This window comes from Camelina sativa, chromosome 4 (genome assembly GCF_030686135.1).
Source record: "Camelina sativa cultivar CO46 ecotype springtype chromosome 4, ASM3068613v1".
Lineage (NCBI taxonomy): Eukaryota > Viridiplantae > Streptophyta > Magnoliopsida > Brassicales > Brassicaceae > Camelina > Camelina sativa.
In genome coordinates, this window is record NC_141883.1 from 21,058,389 (window position 1) to 21,083,376 (window position 24,988).

Below are 24,988 nucleotides of genomic sequence, written 5' to 3' on the forward strand. Positions count from 1 at the left end.
GCTGTAAAATACTAAACTTGTTTTTATAGGTTTTTTTGTTCCATATCATCACTAATCAGTAAATGAAAAACATTTGAAATTTAAGATTATTCCATAGAAATTTTAATTCCTCTGTACATTTTTTTTTTCCATTTTTTTTAATTTAACCATAAACCCCCAAAAAAAAAAAGAATACTCTTTTTGGAAATCCCAAATTGATTCGAGTTCCTTCCTTCTCCTAAACCAAAAAACCAAAAAAAAACTACTCAACCTTGGGTGTTATTATGCCACAATCCCTGAAACCTCCGCCGACGACAAATCCACCATTACCACTTCCACTTGTTCTCTGCATCTCCGCCATGTAACTCCTCACTTCAGCTTTAATCATATCCTGCACCACCGTCATAAACTCACCTCTACGCCCTCCTCTCTCCTCTACATTAATCTTCATCTGACTCTCAAATCTCGGAAACATCAACGCGCTGTTGTTGTTGCTATTGTTGTTGTTGTGGCTCGAACTCGTGTTCTCAGCTCCAGGTAGTGACAAACTCAACGAAGTTGGCGGATCGTCCGATGACGAAGACATCTCCACCGGTAATAACGCCTGCGGAACCACCGAGAACCCGCCGCAAATCGGCATTGGTTTGAAAAGCTGAGCCGCCGAAGACGACGGAGACGGAATCGTGCTCGAATCACTCACATCGATTCCAACGGGACTCTCAGGGCTCATGTACAACCCAGTATCCACCGGAGCAAAAGCAGAATCAAAGCTCACAGATCTCCTCTTCGTCGGCCGATCTAAATCCTCCTCGTCGTCATCCTCCACCGTCACCGTCGTCATCGCCGCCCCACCACCACCGCCGCATTTCCTCTTAAGCGTCGAGTTCCAGTGGTTTTTAACGGCGTTATCCGTACGACCGTTGAGAAGACGAGCAATGGTAGCCCATTTGTTACCGAACTTAGCACGAGCGGTTACGATAGTCTCATCTTCCTCAGGAGAGAAAGGACGGTGCTCAACCTCCGGAGATAACTGATTACACCAACGTAACCTACAGGATTTACCAGATCGACCTGGAATCGATTTGCTAATCGCGGACCAGTTCCTCGGTCCGTATTTCTCCACCATCCTTCGTAGCTGCTCATCTTCTTCTTGACTCCACGGACCTTTCACTCGATCCGCCATTTTTTTTGAGAGAAAAGAAAAAGATCTTTTATAATTTTTTTTTTGTTTTGTTTCGGTTTTGTTTTTTTGGTTTGTAGAGGAAGAAGAAGAAGATGAGAGGAAAACTGAAGAGAGGAGGAAAAAGATATTTATAACAGAGAGAGAGGATAATTAAACCGGAAACCGGTTGAGACGGTGGTGAAAGTCATGGCCTTAAGGGCACCGCTTCTTCCACGCAAGCGGTTTTGAAAGTTTTTGGGATACAGCTGTAGGTTAACACGTGTCATCATCTCTGGGCTGCGTCTGTTTTTTTTTTTATGATGGAGCGTGTGATATACAGTAGTACTAGTTAGTTTTTAAAAGAAGTGAGGGAAACGCGCGTGAGAAGCGAGTGGGGTAGGATGGGAAGTTAAAGGCGACAAAATCACGGAAACCTACAAGGAAAGCTCTGATATTATTCGCCCAATCTGAGGTGAAGAACAAAAAAAAAAAGGAGTTTTGAATTTTTTTGAAAACAATTTAAAAAAAAAATATCTGAAGGGAAAAATAAAGAGGAGAGATAACGGTTAGGTTTGGCCATTTGGGTAAAGACAGTTTTTTATGCAAACTTCTGACTTTTTTTACTGGACAAAAGCCAGCCTGTATACCAATATTTGTACCTTTTTCTGATATGTACTACTTCCCACACATTAAAAAAAATTTTAGTTTTTATTTGTAAATTAATTTATAACTAATTTTTGGTAAAGAGAAAAAATATAAATTAATTACAATTCAAAATAGAAAAATAATTACTTTTTGAAATTTACAAAACATCAATCTTTATGGGACAGAGGAAGTACTAATTTGTTTCTTTTTTATTTATATTTTTGAGAATGCAAACATATCTAATCTGATTTTTTTTGAATTTGGAATTATTGGAAGGGGTAAAAAATTTTGATTACAGTTTTTGAAGAATTTTTTAAAATAAAATTATAGTTAGCTTGTAGTAAGTAAAATTTTAACATATTTTGATTGAGTGAAAACTAATATTTGTAACTGTTTTGAAAATTGATTTTTTGTAATTTGTTATTTTATAAAACTGAAAAGGGTTCAAATTAAGGAACAGGCGTGTTGCGTTTGAGAATACAAAACGCTTATTTTAAAATTTATTTAGTTTTTCTAGACTATGATTGTATAGTTTTGAATTTTTCTTTTTTGAAAAATATAAAACGCCTAGTTTTGAATTTTTTCTTTATTTGTTTCAAAAATATGAAACGTCTAATTTTGAATTTTAATTTAATTTTATTATAATATGAAATGTCTACTTTTTATTTTATTTTTCTTTAATCATTTTGAGAATATGAAACACCTAATTTTAAAATTTTTATATAATTTATTCTGAAAATATGAAAAGTCTGATTTTGAATTTATTTTTTAATTATATAAGTTTATGGACTTTGAAGTAGTTACATGTTGCACTAAGAGAGGAATGGGGAGGGATTAGTCAAGTTAAATTTTGGAGTGCAGTTATATTTTTTAACTAATTTTTTGACTGACCCAAACAAGATTTGTAACTGTTTTGAGAAATGAAATTAATTTGTCTGGAACTTTTCAATTGGTTTAGTGTTTTCTTATCCTTAACTGAAAAAGGTATAAAACTGCCTAATGCTACAAATTTGGGATATAACAAAACACTAAAAACATTTGTTGATTTCATGGTTAACAACAACAACAACAAAAAGTTAAGAGGTTCAGTTTCTGTTGGATGACGATTTGAAAATTAGATGTGGTACGTTATAAAATGTCCAAATTCAAAGTCACACAATAAAAGAAACTTACATTTATATGATTAGAGATACGATTTCTATAAATAATATTCTCTGTTTCATATACTTGTTACAAAGAAACGGCCACAAAGGATTAAAAGTAAGAGGTCGGAAAATTTTTAAATAAAAATAGAAGAGTTTGGATGACATGGACAAAACGACAAAAGAGTGTTTGGCCAATTGAGAGAATTAATTTTTTTAATGTGTGTATGGCAGAAATCCGGGCTGTAATCTTTCAACAAACAACTAACTGTCATCCATTTGAGCCAACTGCCACGTGTCAGTTTTGGGGGACTGTTTTGTGTGTAAACTGTCTTTCTCTTCTCTCTAACGTAGTAACGCACTCAAACGTCATTTGCACCTTCTCCCCAACCTTTCTCGAACCGTTTCATAACTATTTTTTTTATTTATTATCATTTCTTATTCCGTATTTTATGTCAAATTAGTTACAAACTTAATAACAAGGATTTGACAAGGTTTCCCTCTTTTGGGCTTAAAATACTCTATCTTATTTAGTGTCTATCACTAGTTTGAAAACTAGAGTAAAAGTAGTAAAAACACGTTTTTTTCGAGTTCTATTCACCCAATTTATCGTTACTTTTTGTGTTTCGAAAAATAGATCTTAAATTTCTGAGAAAAAGTAAGAAAGTTTGTCTTTCAATCTTGTGAAGTTTTTACCAGTTTTTTCTTAATCATGTCATCTACGATGGATAAAGCCTTGATGGATATGTCTCTGAAGGATGAGGAAGAGTTGCCGTTCGAGATACCTGATCTCCCAGAATTCTCCTCGTGCGAAAGAAACACCATTAGCTTGGTGGGGCGTACTCTAAACCCAGCCAGACATCCGATGAATCACCTAATCACAAATATGCCAAGGAAGTGGCAAAAGATTGGAAGAGTGAGGGGAATCGCTTTACCAAGAGAACACTTCCAGTTCATATTCAAGTATGAACATGACTTGCAAGAAGTGCTCGACAAAGGAGTCCAAACTTATAACCAATGGGCTGTGGTTATGGATAGATGGTATGAATATCCCCCTGATAATTATCTGCAATTTATTCCTTTGTGAATTCAGATCTGGAAGCTGCCGATAAATTTCTACACGAAACAGGCCTTAACGGCTTTAGGGGAAATCATTGGGCAAGTATTAGAGGTAGCTTTTGACCCAGATGAGCCTCAAGTACAAGAATTCATTAGAGTTAAGGTTCTGTTTGATGTCTCTAGACCTCTTAAAAGATCAAAAGCGGTGGTTATAAAGAATGGGGGCACTACGTCTGTCAACTTTGAATACGAAAAAATTCAAAAACGGTGCTATGAATGCCAAAGACTCACCCATGAAAAGGAGGATTGTCCCTTATTCCTGAACAAACAGGTTCCTATAGAGGTTTCTTCAAGAACAGGTGGGAAAGCTGAAAATCCCAAAGCAGAGCCGGTGCTACAACCGTCTGACCCGCTGTTTGGAGTGCTATCAGAAGATCAAGTTGGAATTGATCCCAACTCCGGGAGACCTCGTATTGCTCCTGAAGTACTGGAAGGTATGATGCAGTATTTGAGGCTAGGAAATGAGGAAGAATTAGTCATAAAAAGGGATCGTGTAAAGAAGACTGTGGGAGAGGTTAAAAAGGACCCCATTTAGAAAAAATCAATCCTAAGGTTAGAACCTGCTCCTATTTTCCACCCCGAGGTAAACAAAGGGAAAGGGTTTGTCTTTGGTTTTGAAGACCCGGAAATTTCATTGAGAAACGAAGCTGCTGGCTCACTTAGTTTGGAAAAAAGGGTTCCTGAGACAAATCTAATGGAAGAAAGTGTTTGGCCTGTGGAGAAGTTTTATATTGATTCTACTTATCATCATAGCAACTTCCTTACTCTTTCTCAACCTTTTCAAGCCAATTCGATGGGTTACAGGACTGGATCCTTTGAGTCTGGTTCATCCGGGATTGGTTTGAAAAAAGGTAAACCAAGAAACAGACCTTCAAAGTCTATGAGAAAATTCAAGCCTAAGGATCAGTTTCAGATAGAAAGTATGCACAATCTGAAGAAGGGCCTAACAATTGGTGAGCAAGAGAAGAGAAAAGCAGACATTGTGGGAACAAGCACTGCTAAACAACAAAAGCTTAATCCCAAAGAGGTGATCCCAAAGGGGGGATTGCCTAACGCCCAATGAGCATAATGAGCTGGAATTGTCAGGGCTTGGGACGGTCTCAAGACTTGGCGATTCCTTGTCTCAAAGAAATGCGTAAGAAACATTTCCCAGAGATGCTTTTTTTGATGGAGACTATGAATCAAAGAGATGTATTAGTGGACCTGCAAGAATTGTTAGGATATGATCGGGTTTTACTGTTGACCCCATTGGAAAATGTGGTGGATTTCCTCTGTTCTGGAAGAATAATATTAAGCTAGATATAAAGTTTTTTGATAAGAACATGTTGGATCTTCAAGTTCAGTTTGGAGATTTAAACTTCTTTGTTTCTTGTATTTATGGTAATCCGAATAAGAGTAATAGAAACTTTGTTTGGGAAAGATTATCTAGGATTGGAATTGGACGGAGAGATAGATGGTGTATCCTAGGTGATTTCAATGAGATTCTACATAATGGTGAAAAACTAGGTGGTCCAAGAAGAACTTATGCTTTTTTGAAGCCTTTCTCGGATATGCTAAATGCTTGTGATATGAGTGAGCTTCCGAGTCATGGAAATAAATTCACTTGGGCTGGTAAGAGAGGAGATATGTGGATCCAGAGCAGATTGGATAGGGCTTTTGGCAATAGTGAATGGTTTGTTCAGTTTCCAGCTTCAAACCTAGCTTTCTTGGATATGAGAGGATCTGATCACAGACCTGTTCTAGTAAAGTTGATGTCTTCGCAACAATCCTATAAGGGCCAGTTTCAGTTTGATTGTCGTTTCCTGCGTAAACAAGGGGTTAAGGAAGCTATTATCAAAGCATGGACAGTGCAGAGACCAGGTTTTAATCTGTCAGTTGCAAACAGAATCAGAGAGTGCAGGAAATCTTTAAGTACTTGAAAAAAAAAGAACTCTATGAATGCTTTTGACAAAATTCAGCAGATAGAGGTTGCTCTGGAGAAAGAACAGTCTGATAGATGGCCAAACTTCCAGAAGATTAGGATCTCAAAAAGGGAACTTTGTTTGGCTTACAGAGAAGAAGAAAAATATTGGAAACAGAAAAGCAGACAAAAGTGGCTAAGAAGTGGAGATAGGAATTCTAAGTTCTTTCATGCTTCGGTTAAAAACAACAGAGATAGAAATATAATTGATAAGCTTAAGGATATTAATGGGATCTTCCAGAAATCTAAAGCTGCAAAGGGAGAAGTAGCCTCGGCTTATTTCGCCAATCTGTTTAAATCTTCTAATCCTGCTCCTTTCAATGAGTGATTCTCAGGGTTCAGTACTAGAGTGTCTGAGGAAATGAATAAAGCCCTGATCAAGAAGGTCTCAGCTAAAGAAATCAAAGCTGCAACTTTTTCCATTAAAGCGTCTAGTGCTCCCGGACTTGATGGAATGTCGGCGTTATTCTTTCAACATTACTGGAACATCATAGGTCCTCAAGTAATTGCTGAGATTCGGAAGTTTTTTGTAGAAGGAGTTCTCCCATCTGATTGGAACTACACACACTTGTGCTTGATTCGAAAAACGCATCGTCCTACAGAAATGACAAACTTAAGACCTATAAGTCTTTGCTCAATACTTTACAAAATCATTTCAAAAATCATGGTGTTCAGGTTGCAACCCTTCCTTTAAGATATTGTCTCTGAATCACAATCAGCTTTTGTTTCAGACAGGCTCATATCGGATAATATTCTCGTTGCTCACGAACTAGTGCACAGCTTGAGAGTTCATCCGAGTATCTCTAAGGACTTCATGGCCATAAAAACTGATATGTCAAAGGCATATGATAGGGTAGAATGGAGCTATCTTAGGTATCTCTTAGTGGCCATGGAATTTCATAATATTTGGATTGAATGGGTGATGAGATGTGTCTCCACGGTTACTTACTCAGTTCTACTTAATGACCAGCCATATGGGATGATAACTCCTCAGAGAGGGTTGAGACAAGGAGATCCTCTATCCCCTTTTCTCTTTGTACTTTGCACAGAAGGTTTATCACATCTGTTAAACAAAGCTCAAGCGGAAGGCAAAATCGAAGGCATCTCTTTCTCAGATCAAGGACCTTGGGTTAATCACTTGCTGTTTACAGACGACAGCTTGTTTTTATGCAAGGCTTCTATGGATCAAGCTAACACAATTCAACGGATCCTGAATACTTATGGTGCAGCCACAGGACAGATCATCAACCTTTCAAAATCCTCAATTACTTTTGGCTCAAAAGTAAATGAGGTGATAAAGAGGTCTATCCAAGGAAAACTGGGGATTTTCAATTAAGGAGGTGTTGGCACTTATTTAGGTTTACCCGAATGTTTTAGTGGATCGAAAGTGGAAATGCTCTCATACCTCAAAGACAGAGTTAAAGGTAAGATGTCAGGGTGGTATTCAAGGTTTCTTTCTCAGGGAGGCAAAGAAATGTTATTGAAGTCAATGGCCTTTGCAATGCATGTCTTTGCTATGTCCTGCTTCAAATTGCCAGTGTCAACCTGTGAAAACTTGACAAGCGCTATGGCAGAATTTTGGTGGAGTTCAAATGAACATTCAAGGAAAATCCATTGGTTAAGCTGGGATAAACTGTGTCTCCCCAAACAAAAAGGGGGACTTGGATTCAAGGACATACAAACTTTTAACCAAGCGCTCCTAGCCAAACAAGCCTGGCGGTTACTCCAAGACGAGGATTGCCTATTTTCAAAGCTAATGAAGAGTAGATACTACCCGCTTGACAATTTTTTGGAGGCAGGTTTGTCTTATCGTCCCTCTTTCGGGTGGAGAAGTATTTTACATGGAAGAGAGCTCTTACAAAAAGGTTTAGAGAAGAAGATAGGAAATGGAGAATCAATGTTTGTATGGACCGAACCGTGGATTGAGGATAATGGGATGAGAGCACCATGGAGGAAAAATATCATTTTTGACGTTTGCTTGAGAGTGAAGGACCTTATTGATCCGATTACAGGGTTGTGGGATCTAGATGCTTTGGAAGAGCACTTCTTTCCCCAAGATATAAACAGAATACAATCTATTAAACCTGTAAGAGATCACAAAGATTATCACGTGTGGAAGCATAACAAAAGTGGGGAGTATTCCGTCAAATCAGGCTACTGGCTAGCCTCCCTATCTATTAATTCTCAAGCGCTCAAGGATGCTGAAGCTCAACCATCTCTAAATGGTCTCAAAACTGAGGTATGGAGTATTCAAACCGCCCCGAAAATCAAGATATTCTTATGGAAAGTCCTCAGTTGAGCTCTTCCAGTGGCAAATCTACTCAGGAGAAGAGGAATTGAAGGAGATGAACTTTGTCAAGTTTGTGGAGAAGCAGAAGAGACCATTAACCACATCTTATTTACTTGCATTTATGCCAGACAGATTTGGGCTCTATCTGACTATCCTTCTCCGGATTCTGGGTTCCAAAACGGCTCTGTTTTCTCAAATGTCTATCATCTCCTAACCAACAGAAACAACCTGCGATGGCCAGCTGGTTTGAGAAAATGTTTCCCTTGGATCCTGTGGAGGATCTGGAAAAATAGGAACTCTTTATGCTTTGAAGGTATCTGTTTCTCTCCTCTAGATACAAAGAGCAAAATTCATGAAGAGGTTGATGATTGGTTTCAGGCTCAGGTAAAGGACAGTGGAGAAAATCCTGAGACACTGAGTCCTTCGCTCAACCAAACTACAACAGAGGATGGTGAACTTCTCGTTTCTTGGTCTAGACCACAAGAATCCTGGGTAAAGTGTAATGTTGGTTGCTCTTGGTCCAAAGGAAAACTGATTGCAGGAGGAGCTTGGGTAGTGAGAAATGATGAAGGAATCGTCCTTATGCACAGTAGACGAGCTTTCTCTAACACTAGAGATAAAGACGAAGGAGTTTTCAGAGTTTTGGAATGAGCGATGAAAAGCATGTTAAGTCACAGGTTTATAAATGTGATATTTGCCATTCAAGATAAAACTCTCGTAGGGGCGGTGAACAGGCCGAAAGCTTGGCCGTCTTTCAGGTTTCAGTCTATGGAACTAAGAAGGATTTTGGGAAGGATTAGTGGTTGGTGTTTGGAACACGAGGTGGAGCAAGCAAACAGAGGAGCGGGTCTCATCGCTCAAAGCATCACTAGGGACCTGAGAATGCAATCATATGTTGCAGTATCTTACCCTCAGTGGCTTAGTTTAGTCTTTGAAGAAGAGACCTTTTTATCCTCTGTTATTTGATGGCAAGCTCAGGTGAAGAGGGAAAATTTTTTGGTTCATATGTACAGATAGCATTTAGAAGATTTAAAAAGCTATAAAGTGAATATGCTCTGTCGTGTAATTTTGGTGGGCTGTAAACTTTACTAGGCTCATTTGTATGCTTAGGCATACCTTATCTAATATAATTAAATTAGTAAAAAAAAATTAAAAACTTAATAACTTTATTAACATGGAAGATTTAGTAATATTTTTTGGTAAATTCTAAAAAATAAAAATTGGATGAATTATGAATAATTTGATATTTGCTGTACACTGAGCTCGATTTTGAGAGATGCACGTGAACATATTTGGTGAACACATATCTGAGATGTGGGATGATAATAATTCCAAATTTCCAATAATATGTGTCTTAAAAAAATTTGTAAATAGGTTGTTGTCAAAAGGAACAAGACGGTGCACGATGTGACTTATATATATATATATAAATTATATTGCGAGACCTAATATAATAAACTATATAATCTAATGTTTGTTGTTACGATCCATACTTCGATTGTCGGGTTTGTTCTGTTAATTTTTTAATCTTCTTTTTGCTTGGTAGGGTTTGGCTAACACAGGATCATTTGATATACTTAAGGCATCGATAGGTTTTAAATAACACAAAGATAATACTAACTAACATATGGATGGTAGTAGATTAGTCGGTGTGAAAGACCGAGTTCATTGTGTCATTCGAGTTGATAGACAAACCCAAATTCCCCTATTGTATCAACTTGTCGCAAGAAATATATATAAATCATATACGCGTAGATAGATATGTTGTCCACACATATGCAGCCGGAAAAAAACATATTTGGCATCTTGTGATTAAAATTATTCGAACGAAATTGTAAGTAACATTTGCCCTATAGATAACATGGATGTATCGTTGTCGGATATATACAAATACATTTTACATTGAGATAATAAAGTTGCCGCGAGTCACAGTCATATTAGTTCGGTTGTTCTTTCACTTAGATCCTCCGTTGGCATTTGGCAGCATAGCTGCGAGAACTAACCTCAAAATTGTGAGGCTAAATATGGAGTCTCTAGCTAGGCCTTGACTACAAATAACAAAAGGATGTTATTGTTTATTCATCTTTTTTTTTTCTGTCGATATTTAAACTTAGTTAGATGTGACATACTTATAGTTGGACATATCACACGGTAGAAAATTAGAAAACTAAAGCCTAATGGAATAAGATATTATCATCGGCTTCAATCTACCGCACTGTTAAATAAAGTTTGGTTTTTTATTTTCCTCAACTATTTTGTGAACAACTATCTTCTCCCTACCAGTTTTGTCACCGGTCGACATGAAAGAGATTATTGAATCTTGATGGTAATTCTAACAAAAAATTATTAATTTGCCTATTAAAGAAAAAAAACAAATTATCAAGTTTTATACCATTCAACATTTCGTTTTTTAAAATACACAAAGATTTAAGACTTCGTATCAGTCCTGTTTTACATATATATATATTCGTTTTTACTATTGTACAAGTTAAACATGACTAAAATGTCTCATCTTTGTTATTTTCTCATATTAATTTCCCCATAGTTACTAGTTCGAATTTGAAATTAACTTTTCGGAGCAAAAGAAATAATAAAATTCATCGTATAGTAAAACAAAAGAAAAAAGGCTACATATTCGAAAAGACAAAAGTACCCATAAGCTGTTCACTTTCTGAGTTCTGACACGACTGCTTTGAAATTAAATTTAGCCGCTTATTCGCCAAGTAAAGACATTCCGTACAACTACACGTATTGGTTTTTTTCATTTGAGACACCCACACGTGTATACTACACATGCACGTGTGCTTCTCAACCGGTCATAATCCTAAGTAAGAGTACACAGAAAATGATTTAGACTGAATGGGCTAATTTGGTTACCACCCGGCCCAAAATGTTTTGACAAACCAAGTCAATTACTGATTTTATCTAGCTGTGAAAGTGCTTTTGTGGATATGAATTTGTGTGTGTGTGTGTGTGTTTTGTTTTTACAACTAAGGTTTCATCATTTTGAGATGTTGGATGCTATTATTATTTCAAATCATTATAGAATCTCTTATGAGTTATGACGCCTAGTTATATTTACATGCTTGATTTGAGGTTTAGGATAATAAAAAGTCAACGGTGATTTTGAATTTTCGAAATCTTTTGAGCTTTTACTACAGTAGATGAGAGGTTTCTGTGTTTTTTTTTGTAGTGGTCTTAGCTGTCATAGTAATGAATATTGAAAAGATTAATGTTGGATTTTCAATGAACTCATAATCAGAAATGATGACGAAAACTTTGGTTTTGTAATGAATGTGATATATAAATCGAGGTCCCACCAATTGATAGGCCAATGAAGTCTAAGACGTTTACCATCCTCCAAGGCCGGCTCATATTGGTGTGTGGGAGTATGCCACGGCCGGTGCTCAACTTCAACATAAGACAGTGATTAATCCTTTGGAACAGTTTAAATTCATGTTTGCCTTAGCCCTTAGGGGAAAGATTAATTCTATTAAAATTTACCAGTTATATCATTAAAGTTTAGAATTTTTTTTTTCTTTCTTTCTTAAATTAAAGTACTAATATAAAAAATTGTCTTAAGAGTTTCAAGAAACACACAAGATCTCTGAGAGATCACAGAACAAAAGTTTTTATGAGTGGTTTGATTTTGATACATTCACTCTAGTTCAACCAAAAGCTTCCATTTTATTTTCTTTTCTTTTGAATCTCTTTAATGCTATTTGGTCCTGTGTGATAACAAGACTCTTCATGGAAGGTATTTATTTAATGTTTTGACATGATATAGCAATGGCAAGAAGTAGATAAAGTGATATGTGTACGTTTGTTATGTGTATATCTCAACAAGTTTGCTACTTTGCTTTTCACCACACAACTGAATACAACACAAGTACTTGGACCAACCCAAGTGTTGGTCTCTCCGCATTTCCTCTCAAATCAAACCCTCCCAGAAAAAGGAACAAAAACAAAAATACTGAAAAAGTTTAATAGAAAATAAAATTATGAAGGAGCTAACAAACTCTATAGTTGTCCAACACTATTGGTCGTCCAACTAACTCAATAGTTGTCTCTTCAATTCAAAGGACAAAGTCCCTCATATCTGTACTAAGTAACAAACCAATAATGTATGTCATATTTTTAGATCAGTACCAGTAGTGTAATGGTATTGCTGATGCATCTGAAGATCTAATCTTTGACTTGTATCTTTAGATGAAACAAGGTAGATCATAATGAAACTTCTAGTGTAAATGGGAAAAGATCTCTACTTTTCGGTAATCAAATAAACGAAACAGACACCATTTGAAACATGAGCCAAGTAAAAAACACATACTGTTTCTGAATTTAACCATAGCCGGATAATATGTAAAACATGGAAACAGATTTTAAACGTTTTTTCTAAATCGACAGATTTAAGATAAAGTTGTAGACATTATTATTAGCGAGGACTAGTACTAGTAAGGACATCGAGAAACATTCTGTTTATTGAAGACAACCTCATCTGCTGCTCTTGAACTCTTCTCCTCTTGAGCAAAGGCTCTTGAGATGGTGAAGACGAGACTGAAGCAGAAGCAGAAGCAGACACAACCCATGACTCATTCGAGCTATCAGAGCTGAATGATGCATCGAATACACCGATAGGACTAGCCGGTTGTTGTATCCAATTCATCATCCTTTTCTTGCTTGGACTGTGGTCTAACACTAACTCATAGCATTTATTTACTTTCGCCTGTTTTAAAAGTAAAAAGATGATGATTGAATCAGTTCTTGATCCTTACACTAATTACACACATTAGGCATTTAAAGTTCCAAAGATAATTACTTTTAAGAGTAACAAAACACACAAACCTTATTAACTTTGAGTAGAGTCATGAGCTGAGATTGATATACAGCTTCGTCACACATCTTGAAATCTCTAATGACAGAGACCATTATTGCAGTGGCTAACACAGAGGGACTATAACTCAGAAACCTCGAATCTGACAAAAAAAAAAGACAAAACAAGAACAAGAATTTAGCATCCAAGAGAGAGAGAGAAAGAGAGAGATCCAAACTGAAATCAAGTAAAGAGGTTTAAAACATTACCAGGAACAATAGAGAGCAACAAAGATTCACATCTACTCAAGAAATCCAATTGCTGATGAGATTGAAAGCGGTATCGTCGAATAATGTGATCAAAGTACGAGATTGCAGTGACAGGATGCATCCTCCATTCAAGAGTAGACAGAACAAGAAGCTCCATTCTCTGTATAGTCTTAGCCTCAAAGACATATCTTGCCTCTTGCACCTTAATAAACAAAGAGAGAAGACTCAAAATCTGCAATTTTCAAGCTGACATTAAAGTGAATCTGAGGGAAAAAGTAAGAAAGAAGGAAACTTACTTGAAAATCTAAGAGTAAAGGAACACGGATCTCTTCAACCTTAGCAGCTAAAGACAAACAAGCGACAGCAGTGAGCTGAGACATCCAAGGCTTATCAGACTGAAACATCCTGCTAGTAATAAACCTATCGAAGTAGTTAACAGCTAGAAGAGCCGTCAAGGAATTAAAACCATAATGAGATTTCACTTTGAAAATCCAATCAAGAGCCTTTTCACGACACAGAACAAGAAACTCATCATCTAAGATTTCGTCATAATAAAGACTCGGTTTTTTTTTAAACAAGTCTTCTTCTGCTTCTTTCGAAATCAGATTCGACAACTCATCGTCATCCCAAAACATATCGTGATCAGACAAACCCAGTTGTAAAAACGGAAACTTTTTGACACCCTCTTCGCAGCACAAATCTACTTGTTGTTGTTCTTCTTCTTCCCCAAACTCAGTCTCTTCCTCCTCACAGAAGAGACCATCGAGAACAACGCAATACGGTGCGTTTTGACTCTCTTCTTCTTCTTCTAAAGCCATCAAGACGAAGGAGATTGTTTTGTAATCGTTTGTTCATTCTACAGCCATTAGAGAGACTCTCTTCTTACTGTGTGAGAGAGAGAGAGAGATAAAAAGAAGTGAAGACAAATGCCAAAGAAAGTGAAGGGTTTTATTTCACGCTTGTCCTCTTTTTTTTATTATTTATCTTTTTTTATTAAAGATTTTATTTTATTTTTATTTTATTTTTGCTCTCCTTTTTGTTTTTGTCTTTTTATTATTCGGATGTTTGGCGCGCGAGAAAATTGATGTTTCTGCTTTGTTTTATTCACAGAAATGGAAAAATATATTTTTAAAAAAAATAATTTTAATGAACTTACAATATAAAAATTGAGTTAATTACACTGTTTTGATAAAAAAAAAGCTTAAGCAATACGTATTATTACGAAAAAATTATATAACCACGCGCTTTGTGCATGTGTGGTAACACGCTTTTGATCCCTGTTCGTTCGATGCTAGTTAAGATGCTCTCGGTCAGAGCGTATAACTCACGCTGTTATGAGATGGTGTTGGAGTTTTCAGTTTTGGATAAATGCGTTGACCATTAATTGCAATTTGTCACCTTTCGGTTTTGAGCATCGATGATTACAAGCAAAGCTTTTTTATTATTATTATTTTTCTTTGTCATTATTTTTAGCTTTTGTAAATTTTAAAAAGTAATTATTCAAAATATTTAAAATAATTAATTGGTTTAAAATTAAATAATATATTTTTAGTAAAAAAAAATATATATTTAAACTCAATAATTATTATTTTTTTAAAATGAATAAAATTTTCTAAACATTAATCTTTAGGGGTATATAACATATAAACTTAATCTATTTAAGATTTATGAAAACTTTGAAAACCATAATGTGTTAACCAGTTCATTTCAATTTACACATTTCACCTTTGTCGTGTGATTTTTTAAAATATACGGAAAGGGAGATTCAAATTGATATATTAATCATACAAAATCACTCGTGGGGTCATGTATGTCAGAGAAAAATCCACGTGGACGAATGGGAAGCTTTATATGGTCAACGAGAGCTGACATAAACATAAGAAAAAAGCAAAACATCAAAACAATATATTAATTGTTTTAAGTTAATTAAAAAGACCTCGTTCTGTTAAAAACGCTCGAGCTTTAGTATTAAACTAGTTAATTAATTATGTATCCTATAAAGTTTTTTTTTTAATAGTAATAGCTTGATCTTGATGAGCAAATCAATTTTAATTCTCGCTGCTTTATATGCTTGAAAAGTTAAAAACTTAAGACTGACGAGGACCCAGAAAGCAGATTAAAAACGTAAATGTTGTATTCGTTGTACTAGTTAAAAAAAAAGTTGTAGTACCAAACTTTAGCGTTCAAGATACATAAATGCAACTTATATCATATATATATTGACTCCATTTATATTACTACTAGTTGTCGAACAAACATTATAGTTAGTACTACAAAACAAAATGTATTAGAAAATAAATGTTGAACAGAATAGTAAACTGAAAGATATAATGTATAATAGTTTGAGTCGGTAAAATTTTTGTACATGTATGTATAATTTTCTTATAATATTGTAAAAGTATTTATAAGTGCACAGTGAATTAATCTGTTGTCACGTTTTTACTCAGTTCCTACTCCCTCTAGACGCGGTTAACAAAGCAACATATATATTTTGATGATCTTTATCGATTGTGAAAGAAAGCAATGTGTGGTAAAAAAAAAAAATAGAGAAATGAAAAAAAAAAGCAAAAGACAAATATAAATAAGGGAATGGGGAAAAGTAAATCACGAGAGGAAGAAGCTAAGGCCATTGGTAACAAGCGGGAGAGTCTGAGATTTGTACAAAAGTTTAATAGCGACTTCTCATTTCCACATTTCATAACTTTAAAATAAAACAGAAACAAATTCCTTATCATCGCTTTTAAAATGTTACGTTGTTTGTTTCGTCGTCTTTATAAGAAATATTCCATTTGTTTTATAAATGTTTATTGGTTGATAGCTTGTGGTAATTGTCGATAATTCTAAAATTATGTAAATTTTTCTTACCAATCACACAATTTTATAAAATTTTGACTGATAAATTTGCAATTCAAACATTTGAGTGATACCATTTTTCAGGTTTTTACTAATAATACTGTAAGATCAAAGTTGGTAATCAAAAATTTATTTTGTTCATTTTTTCTTGTAATTATGGTTATGTTAATCTTATACTGTATTAAAAATTTGTAAATAGATGTTAAATAAAATTTTGTTTTTTAAACGTTTACTCTAAAATTTTGGGAACTAGTTATCTTATATTAAAATAGAGAGGATAAAAGGAATATAAAATTAGAGATAAGGGAAAAAATTGGGGTTGGGTTGTAATCTAGAGGAGACAAGAGTTATTTATAATAATGGTCCAAGAATCCGGACGATAACCTTTTTATTTAATGGTCAAGAAGCTAGGAAGATAAAGAAGTGTGAGAGGGTATTTTTGTTTAATGACAAATAACACAATAAAATAAAATAAAACCAAAGTGAAGTTTGGTTAGATTAACAAGAGGATGTGTGTGTAAGTGTTGTGTTGTTGTTTGATTAGATCGAAGAAGTTTATTTTGGGTCATAATTAATAATGGCGTCTTGTCTGCAAGAGACCAACGCCGTACGCTAACTTTCGATATCCCTCTTCCTACTCTAACCCCTTTGTTTTTACTATTTATTAATACGTGAATGTATGTTCACTACACTACACACTATATAATAGTAGTAAAACTTATTTTGATGTTAGGTGTCACCCATTTACTGTTAAATGTATTGCCTAGCTTTGCTCCTATTCCCTTATAGTGTTTTGTGCATCTTTTTGTTTTTTAATACTTAAGAAGGTCCATGCGTTTTGGTCTTCTTGTTCATAATATGTAAAGACTAGAGAATGGAGTGACACCTACCATTAGTTCATATACCTGGTCAAAGAACATAACATGTAACGCTTAGTCTTGTTCATACAGTAGTCTTACTTCAAAACTTCATAGTTATTAATCCAATGTATACTGAACCGTCTCTGACATTTCTAGGGCCACAAGCCAAAGACAAAAGAAAGCCTAATTTCATACTCAAAAAACAAGTGTCTAAGCATCTTTGCAAGTAGCCAAGTATGGGGGTTGGGTTGTAATCTAGAGGTGACAAGAGGTATTTCACATGCTTCATTAGCTTGTGGCTAGGGCCGGCTGAATAAGTGTAATCTTCTTCTTCTTCTTCATCAATAAGATATAACAAAAATTCATAACATCTCCTTAGGTTGTGTTAGCTATATGTTTTTTAATCACTTAGAAATTTAGGATATATGCGTTAAGGAAATAAAATAATAGAATATTTGCAAAACGTAATAAATTGAAATTTGCATATAAGATTGTGTAACCCAATTATGTATATACAGTAAAACCTCTATAAATTAATAATGTTGGGACAAAGACATATTTTTAATTTATAGTGATATTAATTTATCTATAAATTAATAATTATTATCTAATAGTGTAAATTAATAATTATTAATTTATAGGTATATTTTTAATTGTTTCATTTTTTAAAAATTATGAATTGAGACAATTTTTGCAAAATAAGATTAGAATTGTGGATGTTGTAAATTTTATGGTCTTGGAATTGAATTTGAAATAAAAAAAATATTATTGACAATGAATTAAAAATATTATAGACAAATTCACTTATACACATGACATAAATATTTAAATTTATGAATAAGAATATCAAACATTTTATTTTAATAGTTTATCAAACTATCAAAATGTAAATGATGCATATTTAGAAATTGAAAACTTTAAAAAATTTTAGCTGTTTTATGAAATGTTATAGAATATTTTATATCACTATAGTTTGAAGATATAACATAACAGTTGTTTTATAGATATGAGGTTTAACAGAAACATACTTTACTATATCAGCATATATATATATATATATATATATTTACATGATTATTAATTTATGATATTATTGAGACTATATTTTACATGGGGGTTTCAAAAAAATTATTATCTTATTATCTTATCAAATTTTGTTATTTTTTACACTGTCCCGACTTGGGACTAGCAAAATTTATTAATTTATAGAGTATTAATTTTTAGAAGTTTTACTGTAGATTTCATTACCAATCATGTATATTTGCAATCGTGTTAGCATACATCAATATTTATACTATAAGAAATGGAGAAATAATAATTTTCATATTATGTAATTAATTTTGCATTTTTATATGTAAAGAAAATAACAATAAAATATTTACATTTCTTAAATTTTGTTATTAAAAATAAAGATGTTTGATCAAATTTATAGTGGCTAACAATTTTACAGTCTCTATAATAAGTTCATGCTTATTCTTTTTTCTTTTTTTTTTCTTTTCCAATTTTGACATTAATAAGTTCATATTTCTTTTAAAATGGTTTAATTGTGTTTGTTTTTTTTAATCTTTATGACGTCAATATATTCGGGTAGACTATTGATTTGGTTATGTTAATAAAAAATTTGAATGATTACGGTGAATGGGATAAAAAATGTATTTGAATCAAATTTTTTTTTATTTACCTGTAAGTAATACTTAGTGTGTACATGAAAAATCATAAAAATACCAATTATAGACCGTTTTTATATAGAAATAAACTTGGTTTGCAATAAAATTATTGTGAGTTTCAAATATAAAAAAATAATTTAGTTTGCAATAGTTCACTATATTCGTAACATTATCCAAAATATTTTGAATATGCATGCTATGTTCTTTTTTTTTTTTTTGTGTGGATCAGTCTCCAGTCTATTTAATTTAGTTCTTACAGTTGATAAAATAAAAAATATAGTAGTACAGTACTAAATATAATAATTTTACCCTTCCACACTTTGATGTTTTGCAATTTGGATATAGTAAGCATGAAATGCATGATGATAAAAATGTTAGGTAACATTACATACCTTAGCTCCAATCCAAATAAATCCGTTAGATACATTCATAATTTTCCATCATTTTGGTACGTCCTCATTATTACACAATCTAACATCATTACCACCAACCTAATTACTGGCACCAGTTCATAATAATGCATATAGTATTCAGATAAATACATAAACGACTACGTGTGTCAGATTTCATTTGAATCTCAACACAATTATTTGAGTCAACCCTGAAAAGTTAATCCGTTTATATCATCACTGTTCTTGTGTGATAAATAATTATTTTTCCGGTTGGAAGATAAGAGACAACAAAAATAACATATAAATAAATATCAGTATTATTTTTTTTCTTTGTAATGATGTTCATATTGTTAACGAAATACATATTACAATTCGATATAGAATTTTGATAAAAAGAAGAATATCATCAAAACACATCTTAGAAAACTGAAACATGTGTAAACATTTATTTACATTTTCCAAAAAAAAAGAAAATAATTAAATGGTAAAAGTAAAAAAAAAAAAAAAAAAACAGGCTGGTGATGGTCTGATGGGGCCATGACTTTATTTTAAAAATTTATATAACAATTAAAAATAATAATAATCAAATTGTAACTCCACGACAGAGGCACAGCTGAACCCTGAAGCATGGGTGAATTTTCAAATTTCTAAAGCGACGACAAATAGAATTCAAATTGAAATAGTAGTTACATACAGCTGCCTGCCATTCGTTTTCTCTAAATAGTACAAACATTTTATAATAAAAAGAAAATAGAAAACCATTGAAAAAAGAGAAAAATTATATATATATATATATATATATATATATATATTTAATTTCGGTTGATTTTCAAGTTTTAATGGATACGAATGTAACATTAAGTTCTCTATATATATTTTTTTAATTTCGGTTGATTTTCAAGTTTTAATGGATACGAATGTAACATTAAGTTCTTAGTTCCTTTTAAAAATATTTGTTAGAGTATGGTAAAAATGTGAAATTTTCTTTTTGAGTATTACTTCTTGGCTAAATTGATAATGTTTAAAGTGGTTTTATTGGTTAGTGGATTTTAGTTAATGTAGAAATCTAAACAAAATGTTGTGTTGTCTTGTTTGAATCATTTATATATACATTTTTGGAGACATTTATAAAATAAATCATGAAGTTGGTACTTATTTACAGGTATTGTAATACTCCGTACTAAATCTAAAAATATACGGGAAGGACGCGAACAAGACTTTTCGACGAACGAGGGAAATAAACCAAAGGAGTGGAAGATTGGTTAAAAACCAAAGGAACAACAATGTTTGAAGCTCAGTAGAAGGAATCCAGCGCACTTGTCCCGACAGATTATTACTCAGAAAAATTATCTGATTACGTCTTTCGCAGTAAGATAGCCGAACGACCTAGCCGAGAAGAAATTGTTGAAGAAGAGGATTTCGAAGAAAGACTAGAGTCAATCAGTAGCCAAGAGGGCTGACATCAAAAGCTCTGCAAAGATTATTTAAGGATCAACACTAAGATTCAACAGGAGCCGATAGCCGTTTAGCGAGAGACACTATTTTTCCGGTAATTAGTCCAGCGACTAAAATCAGTTTGGAAGGAAGAAATGAAGCATTCAGTGGGCTAAGGCATATGATTAAATCAGAAAAGAAGCTTGAAAAGTTTTGGTCAAGAAGAATTAGTCAGTTTTCAGATTTCCAGAGAATTGACCGAGAAGCTACTCAGAAGAGCGCTAAGGAGCAGAATTAGAATTTTGTGCTAAGGACAAGCATAAAATAAATTAAGAGGACCTTGAAGAAGTTGAGGATGCTATAGCAAGAAGTAGAAAATCAAGTTGAAGCTCAGAATAATTTTCTTTTAGAAAATCAAGTCGCCAGAGACTTTTTTAGCCGATCACCGAAAAGAAAAGTGATACGGTTAATTTTATTTGAGCTTGAGGATTTTAGGTAAGCTTAGGGATGATAAAATAGGGAATTTTATCTTGAAAAATAAGAGTTTTCTTGGAGAAATTATTTTTAGGGCAATGGCACATAAAACTGGTCGAAACGGGATATTTCCGGCGAGAAACGGTTAACGGTTTGTGGAAGTTTGGCTTGGAATCGGTTAAGAGTGTTTGATTGGTCATTAAGTGACCAAGTGGTTCAATTTTTAGCCAAATAAATAGGATGAGGGCGTGGTTGAGCTGTAATGCCATATGTTGGCATAGAAATTGGATAAGTATGGTGAAAATTAAAATGGCGAGTTGTGATTGGCTGAGAACTGGACGTGAGACACTTGTTTAGGTGACTAATCAACCTCATCACCGACCCTAGAGGAGTATAAATACCCAGTTTCGTTCATTAGCTTAAGTAAACCCAAAATCCACCTAAAACCTTAGTTAAGTTCCTTGTTTGTTCTTGGAGATAAGGGAAGTCTTCAAGTAGCTAAAGGAGTATTCAAAGAAGGTTAGCAAGGTTGTTAGGTAAGTAGCCTATTCTTAGTTCAGTTTCCTTTCTAGCTTTTCTTTTTAGATCCCAGCTAACCGGATCTTGATGATGGAAAATCCAGAGCTTTTGAGTTCGCGCGGATCTAGCTAGTTGGAAACGTGAAGCAAAGCCAAGTTTCAGCCTAAACCCTATAAGTACCGAACACATGTGAAGTAGCACATGTCTAGGATTTATTTCCTTATTTTGTGTGAGGTTAAGTTCGGTTGTTGTTTGTTTTGTGTGGTAGTTGTGTTTATTATCGTAATTTCTTAGGGTATGTGTTGCATGTAAGGTGCATGTTCTATTTTGGTATAGTTCATGATCATTATTGTGTGTTTAGTTTGATGTGGTTATTATTGTGTGATTTGTTTGTGTGTTTAGTTTAGATGTTAGTATAATCGGTTATGCTATTGTCATAGCCGTTATACTACTCGTTTCTTGCGAGTCAATAATTGGTAGTCATTGACGAGCTTGAGTTGCTTTGTTTGATGTTGTGTTTTATTTGTTATTTATTATGATAGGAAGCATGTTAGTTGTTGTGTGTTGTTTGTGTTAGTCTTGATTATGCATGGCTAATGTTTGTTTGATTGATTGTTAGTTTATGTTGCAAGTATTCTTAGTTTTTAGAGATACTTGTATTTTGGGTTAAGTCATTAGTCTTGTTAAGACTTCGTAAGGCGATAACGCGATTGTCCCAATGGCTCGGAGTGGTTAGGTACCAACGAGCACTACTTGACGAAGTAGTAAATTTTACCGTAAGGGAATAGGTCCCTTATACATGTTTTTGGGAAAGGGATGTGATCGTTCTAGCCTTTGTGGCTAAGGGTCAGGGAAACATTGCCTGGTGGGAAATCCGTATCGCAGAAGATTGAAGACCTTAAGGCAAAGTGGCGAAGTTTGTTAGTATCGTACAAGTGGTAATGTGAGTCGTTGTGCAGGTACTCTGTATTTGAGTACTTTAGCTTCTTTAAGCATTTGTTTGATTGCGTGATTCTCTCATTTACTTAATGCATGCGTTGCTTGCATTAGTTGCTTTTTTGTTGTTAGAGTCCAAGTTGGGGTGTTGTTTAGAGGTTAGTTAGGCGGGCTCACTGAGTAATCTTAGATTACTCATGATGCTACCTTTTGTTTTTGCAGGTATTCCCTTTAGGTAAACCCCTAGCTGCCGCGGTGATCATAGGCTGCCCAGATTAGATGTTTTACATCTTTTTGCTAAAAACTCGATAATGGTATTATGTATAGTTTTCTTTATGGGCCCAGGAAACTATACTTGTTTTGTAACGATTTAAAGTACGATACTATAATAAATAAAATTCGGTTTTATGTAAATCTGAAAGCGTTCAAATGATATATTAGTCCTGTCCGGACTGACACAACTCGCGATCGTGGTACGGGTTGAAAAGCCTTAGGCCATGATCGAGAGGTAAAGATACTCGAGATCGGTTGATTTGGGCAAACGGATTCGTTCCGGGAACCTTTGTCGACTGATTACGGGCGTCATACGTGACACCCTTGTTCCATTTTAGTTATAGAACGGTTCGGGGTGTTACAGGTATGCCATTGACATTAAATAATAAATTTAATTAAAAAATTAATTCTATTTATATTCGATTTTTTTTTATAGAAACTAAGTGTTTTAAAAGATAACAAACATAATTATAAATGTATACAGATTTTATTTCCTTATTTTATAAGAAGGTGAGTGAAGAGCTATTGTTTTTTAAAAATTTGAAAAACTGATTTGATAAAAAGTAACTTTTAGCCTCACATACTATATTTTACTTTCACGAGTTTTGTATGATAAGTTTTTGCGGATTAAAAATCTTTGAACCTGTTGCGTGATCCGCCTAGCATGGCGGGTTTGGACTATAGAACCAACACTAAAACTATTAGTTTATTTCATATATTATAGAGTTATAGTCATAGTTTGGAAAATCAACTTATAAATTATTTAATATATGAACTACAAAATATTACACATATTACAACACGTTCTTAATATTCCAAAAAAAAAAATGTATCCACATAAAAATATACACTAACATACCATATAGGCATATACCTCTGTTTAATTATAGAAAACAAAACTAACTGGTTTAAAATTTTATATTCTATCTAATAATAAATTTAACGTAATTAGGTTATAAACTGTATAAAACGTAAAGAAAAAGATTTTTTTAAAAATAAAATTATAAATTAATTAGATAAAATTTATTTAATTAAGAATTTGAAAACTAAATAAATAAAAAATTATTATTTAAAATATAATAATTTATAATTTAGTACCGCGGTTTACCGCAGATGAAAACCTAGTTAATAAATAAACGTTAGTTAAAATTCTAGTATATATTCGTTTAATGATGTATAATTAGATTTTTAGTTTGTCTTTTAAGTAGCTAACGACCATATGCTCAATTTCAAAATATTTTTAATTATTTGTTCTCCATTGTATCTTTTATCTTTTATGTTTTTTTTCCAAGTATCTCTCGATAGTTATTAAAAACATACTTGTAATATTAGAAACTGGTTTCAGAACATATAAATAGATCGACTGAAATCAAAATCGAACGATCATGAAAATTAATCAAGTTTATGAAAATAGTGAATATATCATTATTATTAATAAGAGTAAATAACACAAATGTGATATTAAAAAATTGTATTAAACTCTCATAAGTATAATTATACAAGTTGAAAAAAAAAGTATAATTATACAAGTTACATTTGTTTATATGGAGAAAGATATATAATTTAACATAAACATGTATCAGATACCAATACTACATTATGATTTATGATGGAGAAAAACTTGATTTCCTAGTAGAGAAAAAGACTTGCAAAGAAAACACAACGATTTTTTTTTTTTATTACTCACTAGTGATCCTAAAGGTTTTCTAGGCCCAAAGATTAATCTACTGGGATCGGGGGAAACCATGTTAAATTTCGAACTCCGTGGCGAATGCTAGTCGAACCCAGGTGGCGGGACAAAACACAATGATTTCATGTCTTACCTTTTATTTAGAAATTTGATTTGATCTCCTCTTGAATTGTAGATCTCAAACAATTCTGTGTTATAGATTCATATATATTTTTACTCTTTTTTTGGGGGTTGAGTTTTGTATATATAATGTGAGTCGTGAGATGTAGTCATTTTATAAAATTCTTTCAAAGGCATATTACTGTATTATATCAACCTCATGCTTTTTAATATTTATTTTACTTTCGATGGCCCAAGAATCTAAGCGAGATGTGGAGAGAGGGATTCAAGTTCTCAACCTAGTCTAAAGTGTATTCCAGCAAAACCCACCCAACTTCCAAAAACTTTTCACAAATGGTCTTACCATAAATACCATATCTTTCTCTTTTCTTCTCCATTTTAAGAAATTTAA

The 24,988-nt window shown here is 33.4% G+C and overlaps 1 protein-coding gene and 2 pseudogenes across 2 annotated transcripts; 1 reads left to right on the forward strand and 2 right to left on the reverse strand.

Annotated features, from left to right (window-relative positions):
- Positions 1-72: 72 nt before the first annotated feature.
- Positions 73-1,350, reverse strand: LOC104780832 (transcription factor MYB77 pseudogene; annotated as a pseudogene). Its single transcript, XR_015596955.1, has one exon. The product of XR_015596955.1 is annotated as a transcription factor MYB77 pseudogene (transcript).
- Positions 1,351-6,368: 5,018 nt separating this feature from the next.
- LOC147946034 (uncharacterized) lies at positions 6,369-9,263 on the forward strand (annotated as a pseudogene).
- Positions 9,264-12,613: 3,350 nt separating this feature from the next.
- LOC104780833 (cyclin-D3-3) lies at positions 12,614-14,340 on the reverse strand. The gene is made up of 4 exons (XM_010505374.3): positions 13,676-14,340; positions 13,380-13,581; positions 13,143-13,273; positions 12,614-13,023 (listed from the first exon to the last, which is right to left on the reverse strand). Exons 1-4 carry the CDS (start codon positions 14,195-14,197, stop codon positions 12,733-12,735), a joined length of 1,146 nt encoding a protein of 381 aa, XP_010503676.2. The 5' UTR covers positions 14,198-14,340; the 3' UTR covers positions 12,614-12,732.
- Positions 14,341-24,988: the final 10,648 nt, after the last annotated feature.

Excerpts from the sequence above, each read along its gene's own strand:
- LOC104780833 (XM_010505374.3), bottom strand. The coding sequence starts at position 14,197 with ATGGCTTTAGAAGAAGAAGAAGAGAGTCAAAACGCACCGTATTGCGTT. Across the intron at positions 13,582-13,675 it reads CTTTACTCTTAGATTTTCAA|GTGCAAGAGGCAAGATATGT; the intron begins GTAAGTTTCCTT and ends TTGTTTATTAAG. Across the intron at positions 13,024-13,142 it reads CTCTACTCAAAGTTAATAAG|GCGAAAGTAAATAAATGCTA; the intron begins GTTTGTGTGTTT and ends CTTTTAAAACAG.